The sequence below is a fragment of the Chelonoidis abingdonii genome, chromosome 16 (genome assembly GCF_003597395.2).
Source record: "Chelonoidis abingdonii isolate Lonesome George chromosome 16, CheloAbing_2.0, whole genome shotgun sequence".
Lineage (NCBI taxonomy): Eukaryota > Metazoa > Chordata > Testudines > Testudinidae > Chelonoidis > Chelonoidis abingdonii.
The window spans coordinates 637922-646936 of NC_133784.1; the positions used below are offsets into that span (position 1 = coordinate 637922).

The 9015-nt window shown below is 49.4% G+C and overlaps 1 protein-coding gene across 1 annotated transcript in view; it reads right to left on the reverse strand.

Annotated features, from left to right (window-relative positions):
* Nucleotides 1-1243: 1243 nt before the first annotated feature.
* The window catches only part of LOC116838098 (VPS10 domain-containing receptor SorCS3), a 513373-nt gene continuing 505601 nt past the window's right edge, over nucleotides 1244-9015 (reverse strand). The window contains exons 26-27 of the mRNA XM_032803097.2: nucleotides 2671-2831; nucleotides 1244-1998 (exon numbers count right to left, since the gene is read on the reverse strand). Coding sequence (XP_032658988.1) covers nucleotides 1934-1998; nucleotides 2671-2831 — 226 coding nt within the window. The 3' untranslated portion in view covers nucleotides 1244-1933. The remainder of the gene's footprint in view (nucleotides 1999-2670; nucleotides 2832-9015) is intronic.

Below are 9015 nucleotides of genomic sequence, written 5' to 3' on the forward strand. Positions count from 1 at the left end.
GCAACCATTTAGGTGAACTAGGCGGTTGCCTAGGGCGCCAAGATTTGGGGGCGCCAAAAAGCGGCGCCCCCCCCAAATTTTTTAAATGGGTTGATAGGCAACAGCGGACTCCACAGACAAGCTGCGGTATCGAGCTGCTGGCCGCAGCGCTGCCTCAGCCCGGCAGCTTAGGTGCCCCCCGGGGTCAGCGGAGCCGTGGTGGCGAGCTCCGGGATCGGCAGCTTAGGGCAGACACCATGCCATACTGGGGTCAGCGTGCAGCCACGGCGCCAGGCACGCCCCGGGTCAGGAAGGCCCGCCACAGGCGGCCCGGCAACCAGTGTGTCCCCGGGTCAGGGAGCTGCGCGGCGGTCCGGCAGCCCGGGGCGCACGGCGGGAGCCGCCGCGGCGGTCCGGCAGCTTGCAAAGCAAAGCGCGGGGGCGCTTCAAGCCGTCCGGTGAGGAAGCCCGCCGCGGGGTCAACGCGGACCGGGGCGCTCTCTGTAGAAGCCGCACCACGACGCTGCGGTTCCGGCAGCCTGGGCGCCCTGGCCGGTGTCAGGAAGGAAAACGCCCCCAAACGCCGCGACGCACCGGCAACTCCGGCCCCCCCGCCCGGGTCAGGGACGCACGAGACCCGCGCGGGGGGCGGCGAAATGTCCCGGCGCCTAGGGCGTCAGAAATCCTAGCGCCTGCCCTGTCCCTAATTACACGCAGTATTGCATCAGGCCACATTCTGATACCTTTACTCACGCGGAAGTGCTCTGTCCTCTGGAGCATGACTTCAGAGAGACTACTCAAAGGTGGTACTCAGTGCGAACAAGGATGTCAGAATCTGGCCTATTGCGAGCAGGGGTTATAGGATCAGGCCTGGCTTTCAGAAGCCTGTTCAAACCCAACTACTATGAGGTTTGCCCATCACTGAGATCAAGATCCTTTCTCCTCACTTCCGTCATGTTCTCTACCCTGTGACACCAGATTCTGCACTTGAAGTCTACGGGCAGTGACTTAGCGTAGAACTGGGGTGAAAAACCATTGTGCATTGTTAAAGCGTGTTATGAAATCCTTGTTCCCGCCTCTTAAAATCATTCTCCCCCTAAAAAAATCCTTCCTGTTATGCAAAAAGAAAAACCACCGTGTAACATAGAGATGCAAGAGTTAAATACGACAGACAACTGGAATATATTCAGAACCCATGTGTCACGCAAGAACTCACATGGGGTCCTTGGTGGACTGGTTGGTGTGTTTGTGTGGGGGGGTTGGGTTTTTTTTTTTTTAATTTTCTTTTACTAAACATTAAATTGTTTCCCAAGAAATAAAAAGTTATTTACACTGGAATTATCTACAGTCTGCCCTCAGTACCCTCACCAGTCACATGCACAGGTTGGAGCCTCATTCATAAACTTGTGCATCCCGCTCACCAGCTTCAGAGCCCAAATGGTTAACGTCACTTGGTTTGTTCCCCATCAAAGGATAAGGAGAGTCTATTGAGTGGGCCTGATCCAGCTCAGACCTGCAAGTCATTGGGAGCTGAGGGCACTCCGCACGTTGCAGAGTCAACTCCCGTGTCTTAGGCTGTTGATTTACTGCGGAGCGTGGGGGCGGGAAGTGGGTCGTTTGCCTGCAATAGTTCAGCTGACGCGTTCAGATCCACCTAGGAGATTTAGACACGTGATTCCCATTCATTTTAACACAAACCGGGCACTCAAATCTCTTAGCCCCGTAATCTTGACCTACAATCTTTATATTTAAACAATGGGAATTTTCCAAATGCTGAACATCTACCTGCTGTTTATGAATGTGGCCCTGGTAAACAAAACACCTCTTCCCAGCCCCGCCCCCAAATGATGATAATGATGCATCATTTTCTTTTTTTTAATAATATTAATTATAACAATAATAATAATTACAAATAAAAAGCCAGAAATGCTGTAGACCAAGTGGATTCTCGCTATTAAACACTAGTGCAGTTGGGGATTTCCTTTGTGCTTTCGCTGTTAGCAATTGTTGAGATGCTTCCTGCAGAAGACAAGAGGGAGAAAAGGGTCAGGGTAGGTCAGGAAACGGCCCAGTCTGTTGCCTCTTGCCCACAGGCAATGGGTACAGATGAGCCACAGTGGAGCAGGACACAGTCCCGAGCCTAGAGAGAGAATTCGGTGGCTGGTGGGGAGATGTACCCCACACTTCTTGCAATAGTAGGAAACTGATTGCATGGGATAAGCCCTCCTGAACCTAACTGGGCTTGCTCTAGGGTTCCCAGCCTTGGGCTGAATCCCCCACCCCACATCACGGGAGTCCAGATCACACACATGTGGGAGGCTCACAACACCCCTCCCCACCAAGCCATCACACATTGCCAAATGGCAGTGGGATCCCGGCTAGCTGGGAAGGGGGAATCCCAGTATGGAAAAGGCGAGAACAGAGGAAAGTGCAACATAACCTAAGCTCCCCACTCTGGAAGGGAAATTCTTCCTGACCCAAGATGTGGCCATCATTTCAACTCTGTGCATGTGAATAAGAAACCCTTGCAGCGAGGCGTCCCTTCCCATTCACACCCTGAGGTGCCTTTGCTACGCAGGCCATTGTCCATTTGCTTTCCTGAACCCTAGTGATCTGGATTCTGCAAGTCTCTCCAGGGCCAGCATGCTCTCCAGGTTGATCACTGTTCGTCGAGAGGCAGTCGTGCCTTACCTATAACCCGTGTATCCAGTTCTTTCTCCATTAGCTCCTCAGGGTCAGTGAACTCACTCAGCGTGATCTTGGGGGCACTTTCACTTTGGCTGACGGAACCAATCATCTCCTGTTCCTTGTCATGCTGGACTTGAGCGTAGATGTTAACCCACGGGATTTTCCTGCCCGGGAAAAGAAAGCAAGAGGCATTTTTTAGGTGGTGATCTTTGGCATTGCAGAACTGAGTTCATTAGAGCAATTAAACCATAAGAATATAAGAATGGCCATACCGGGTCGGCCCAAAGGTCCATCTATCCCAGTATCCTGTCTTCTGACAGTGGCTGATGCCAGGTGCCCCAGAGGGAATTAACAGAACAGGGAATCATCAATTGATCCATCCCCTGCTGCCCATTCCCAGATCCTGGCAAACAGAGGCTAGGGACACCATCTCTGCTCAAACCAGGAATAACCCCCATGGCGTGGTAAACAAGACACTGTGGCTATGAACTATTATATGCCTAGGGAAAGCATGCTGGAGTCACGGAGCCTGATCCTTCAAGATGCCAAGGAAATGCCCACTGATTCTCATAGGAGTTAAACGCACCCAGCACCTCTCAGGGGTGTTTAGCACCTAGCAGGATGCGACATAGTATGGAGAGTATGTTGGCTCTTTAGTGATTGACCAACGAATTATCATCCTTTGGATTCTGGTAGCACTTGGAGGCTTCAACCAAGCTCCATTGCTAGGTGTTGCACATACGTATAGTAAGAAATGGTCCTTGCCCCAAAGAACTACTAATCAGAATTGATAAGCCAGGGAAAAGGCAGAAGAGGCAGAAGAATGGTTTTATTATCCTCTTTTTGCAGGTGAGGAACGGGGATGCATGGAGAAATGGGTGGATGAGCCTAGAAGGGCTGGCCATTTCAGACCAATAGGACCAATGTTTGCAGTGAGGAACGGGGATGCATGGAGAAATGAGTGGATGAGCCTAGAAGGGCTGGCCATTTCAGACCAATAGGACCAGAGTTTGCAGGTGAGGAACGGGGATGCATGGAGAAATGGGTGGATGAGCCTAGAAGGGCTGGCCATTTCAGACCAATAGGACCAGTGTTTGCAGGTGAGGAACGGGGATGCATGGAGAAATGGGTGGATGAGCCTAGAAGGGCTGGCCATTTCAGACCAATAGGACCAGTGTTTGCAGGTGAGGAACGGGGATGCATGGAGAAATGGGTGGATGAGCCTAGAAGGGCTGGCCATTTCAGACCAATAGGACCGGTGTTCGGATCCCTAAGCTTGTTAGTGGGGGTTGTGTGTAGTACCCTCCCGGAAGCTGGCTTTAAGACAACCCACATCTCTGAAATGACCCTGTTTGTGCCACTCCAGGCATAAGGCAGAGCAACAGACTTGGCTTCAAAGGAGGCTCTGTCAAGGGCCACTTCTGGATGTTAACTTCTTTGCTCCCCAAAAGAGTCAGATCCTCTCGGGTGTAAATTGGCTCGGCCCTATTGACCTCACTAGATCTGTGCTGATTTACACCTATGAGATTCTGGCTCCAAATCTCAGGTGCTGTCATGTTAACTTGACATTTCTTTGTTATCAATAGACATCAGGATATATTCGCCATGTTCAGGAGCAGTGAAAAGTGTTAATGTTCTCCTCCTGAATCCCCATGCTCTCTCTCTCTCAGGGTATTTCTTCACTATGGAGATTTGGCATAGCCCTGCAGAGCAGACACAGCTTACACCAACAGGAGGGTTTTCACTAGTGGTACTCTTCTGTCGATGAAGCTGCATCTACACAGCGGATCATGGCAGCAGAGCTAGGGCGGTCAGGAGTGTGGCTTGTTCATATGCCCTATAACTTTCAAGTGTTGACCAAGCCCCTCACACTCTCTCTTTCCCCATCTCTTTTGGGAGAAAAAGAGCAACCTCTGCTAAGTGCAGCCACTCTGCTCAGCCTGAGTACACACTGATAAGGAACAGGGCTCACTGAACACCTGGCAGGGAAAGGTGAGTTTCGGCTCAGGAGGCTATCACTTAAAAATGTAAAACGCGTCTCTACTCTACAGCAAAGTCCACACATCGCAGTTCTGTGATTGTAAACTGCATGCCTTGATCAGCAGCAAAAGAGTTAATGGTGCTTACAGGCCAATGTTCATCATGACGCTTATGGTGTCCAACCCTTGCAGAGATGACTGGGAGGCTCACACCTGGGAGCTATTAGTGTAGACTGTCTGCAGACTCAGGTAAATAGCCCTGCTTATATTCCATTCTTATTCTGGAGGCTGCTTTCCCAACCCAATACAGGCCAGAGATTCCCACCACCACCACCAGTGACAGCTTAGTGTCTGGAGAATAAAACAACAGCCACCAACTATACCTAAGAATTTTTGCCAGTAATAATGGACAAAGAATGAACCAAGCAGGCTAAATGGGCAGGAGAAGAATAGAATAGACCCAACCAGGTGTAAGGTGAAAACAAGTCCAGCAAGGGATGGAGGGGAAGAGTATACCAGGAAGACGGTGCAAAACTCTCCAGCAGTGGATAAGGGGTAGGAGAAGGCTCTATCCATCGGGTGAAGGGAAACAGACCCTGAAAGGGCCAGAACAGTCCAATCAAGGTTTGAGAGTGAACAGGAAAACTCCAGTTAGGATCAAAGGGCCCAGAACACTCCAGATGAGCCTGTAGCTCCAGGGAATCTCAGCTCTGTTTTCAAAGGAAGCAGCAGTAGGAAAGTTACCATCTTAAATTGTCAGCGGGGTGGGTGTGTGTAAAAGAGTTCTCTGCCGCTGTGTGGAACAATGCCTCCAGCTGCCTCTGGGAACCAAAGAGAAAAAAAATCCACACATACAAACAACCCCCCTGCATTATCATATCACGCATCTGCCCTTAGAGTCCCCCAAAGGTGCAAATATAGTGCCAATCTATAAGAAAGGGCCAACCCAGGGAATCACAGACCAGTCAGCTTAACTTCAGTACCCAGAAAGATAATGGATCAAATAATGAAGCAATCGGTTTCACCTAGAAGATAATAAGGTGATAAGTAAGGGTCAGCATAGATTTGTCAAGAACAAACTCTGTGAAACGAACCCAATAGCTTTCTTTGACAGGGAAACAAACCTTGTGGATGGGGGGGGGGAAGCGGTAGATGTGGTATATCTTGACTTTAGTAAAACTTTTGATACTGTCTTGCATGACCTTCTCATAAACAGGGAAATGCAACTTGGATGGAGCTACTATAAGGTGGGTGCATAACTGGTTGGAAAACCCTTCCCAGCGAGTAGTTATCAGTGGTTCACAATCATGCTGGGAGGATATAATGAGTGGGGCCCTGCAGGGATAAGTTCTGGATCCAGTTCTGTTCAAGATCTTCATCAATGATTTAGATAATGGCATAGAAAGCACATTTATAAAGTTTGCCGATGATACCAAGCTGGGAGGGTTGCAAGTGCTTTGGAGGATAGGATTAAAATTCAAAATGATCTGGACAAACTGGAGAAATGGTCTGAAGTAAATAGGATTCAATAAGGACAAATGCAAAGTACTCCACTTAGGAAGGAACAATCAGTTGCACACATACATAATGGGAAATGATTGCCTGGGAAGGAACAGTGCGGAAAGGAGTCTGGGGCTCATAGTGGATAACAAGCTAAATATGAGTCAACAGCGTGATGCTGTTGCAAAAAAAGTAAACATCCGTCTGGGATGTATTAGCAGGAGTGTTGTAAGCAAGACACGAGAAGTAATAATTATGCGCTGATGCAGCCTCAACTGGAGTATTGTGTCCAGTTCTGGGAGTCACATTTCAGGAAAGACATGGATAAATTGGAGAAAGTCCAGAGAAGAGCAACAAAAATGATTAAAGGTCTGAAGGAGGATTGAAAACATTGGGTTTGTTTAGTCTGGAGAAGAAAAGACTGAGAGGGGCCATGATAACAGTTTTCACCTACGTACAAGATTGTTACAAGGAGGGAGAAAAATTATTCCCCTTAGCCTCTGAGGATAGAACAAGAAGCAATGGGCTTAAATTGCAGCAAGGGCGGTTTAGGTTGGACATTAGGAAAAACTTCCTAACCATCAGGGTGGTTAAGCACTGGAATAAACTGCCGAGGGAGGTTTGGAATCTCCATCATTGGAGATTTTAAGAGCAGGTTAGACAAACACCTGTCAGGGATGGTCTAGATAATAATCAGTCCTGCCATGAGTGCAGGGATCTAGACTAGATGATCTCTTGAGGTCCCTTCCAGTCCTATGATTCTCTGATCCCCTCCACATACACATACTCCTTTCACAGCCAGGGTTCCAACAGGTTGCAGCAGGGATCTCTAACGCATCTGCTGAGTCTATTACTTACGGACTCATAATAAGGAGGCTGCGTGGAAGCCAACGGTGTGCCAATTCTATAAATCTGCAGAATTAAAAATTCATGCAGCCACATGATCCCCCCTTCTCTAAACAAAAGCTCAGTATTCAGACAGTAATTCTAGCTAATCAGAAAAGTACACACTGCCGATGGATCAACAGCTCGGAGGAAGTGGGAGATGAGCATTTACTTTACACTCATTTCTCCATCGACAGCTGCTGCATGCTTTAACTTCTAAGCCAAAGAGGCAGCAGGCTTGGGGTTTGAGCGTGTTTTCTGCTCTGTTACCCAGCACTCGGGGTTCTGGATTTCACCCCAACCTTTGTCATTTGCAGTGGCGTGTGCTTGTTTGGACAAAGCAGTTAATAACCTGGTCCCAGTACCTGTTTAACAAGCTCTGATTTAACCACAGTACGGTGCTGCAGTCCAGACCTGTCCTGCCCCACACCTTTGGAGAGAGTGTAGGGTCTGGGTTCCCCATCCCTGGGGCACAGCAAAGTCATACCAGGCACCTGTGTAATGATCCCACCTGGGGAGGTGGGGAGGGCATATAAGGTGGATAGCACTTTTCAGGGGGGTGGCCAGGTTCAGAGAGGCTGCATTTAGGATGCCATGGATGCTGTAGCATTGGGGTTATCTTTCAAGGGGCTGCACACACTGGAATGTGGCCCCCTTTGCCAAGCTGCCTGGTACCTCTTTGCACAGGTGCTGACTTTCTTCTTCCTGGGTGAGTGCTCCACACCTGCTCCACCTCAAGGTCCCAGCCCCACTCCATCCCTTTTCCCCCAGGCCCTGCCTGCCTCTTCCCGCCCTTGCTCCACCCCCTCCTCCCAGCACCTCTCACCCGCCGCTGAACAGCTGATCGGTGGGAACCACTAAACAGCCGATTGGCAGGTGGGTGCTGAGCACCAACTATTTTTCTCCTAGGCGTCCTCCAGCCCCTGAGCACTGACTCCTCTTTACAAGCCCGCTCCCCTTTTCCCAAGCCCCAGACACAACTCAATCAGAAAGCCTCATGTGGGGCCACAGGCAGGGGAGGAAAGATTTGCAATTTTGCATCACTCCGAGAGGAAGGTTCGATAGAAGTCCAGCCACTGGTCCCCACTTTCTAGGACAGAGGTGTCATCTCATTGCGCCTCCTGTCCCTGGAATAGCATCCCATGCACAGGAGCAGGCCTGGCACTCCGTTGGCAAGCTGCATTTCATCACAGCGCGGGAGCAGAGAGTAACAGTGAAGTGGCTTTGTGCTATTGACTTGACAAGCATAGGAGGCTGAAACACTGCATCTGAGCAGAGGAGAGTTCTGGGCACTAAGGGCTTGATCCTACTCTCCTGAAATGAACGGAAGCTTCCCTGCTCACTTCAAAGGACGTAGGATCAGAGCACTCGATTCCCATTGACTTCAGTGGGCTTTGGATCAAGCCCTTCGGCAATGGTGCCAGTCAATTTCAATTTAAAAAGCTCAGAAACGAGCGGCCGTTCCTTTTTATAAGGACAACTATTTTGATTTCAATCTAGAGCATATACTCCAGGCGCCTCTGAGTGACCGCTTTCCACTCTCGAGATCCCAGCCTGTCTACAACCCAGCAATGCCTTAGAAGGCACAACCTTACATGGTGCCAAAGAACATCAGAGAGAAAGGCTCTGCTCTGGGAGTTAGAAGCTTAAAATGTATTCATGCCTGGAATCAACAAATCAGATCCAATCTGTAGTTCCAGTACAGTACAAACAGCTGCAGGGCTGGATCTGGGCATGCAGCACATTTAACACAGCAGAAATCTTACTGGGTGCAAAAATTACTATTAGAAGCTCCACCTGCCTAAGACACATCCCCATTAGGCAGCCATTCAGCAAACAAATCACACTTGTCCCATAGTTTTCTTTGATAACTCGAGACAGCTCAGTATAATGAACACAATGCATGTCCTGACTGCTGCTCGGGAATGGGGTGTTTATATTAAAGTCTGGTTCTGGCACCTTCGCACTTAACATGGAAGTATCT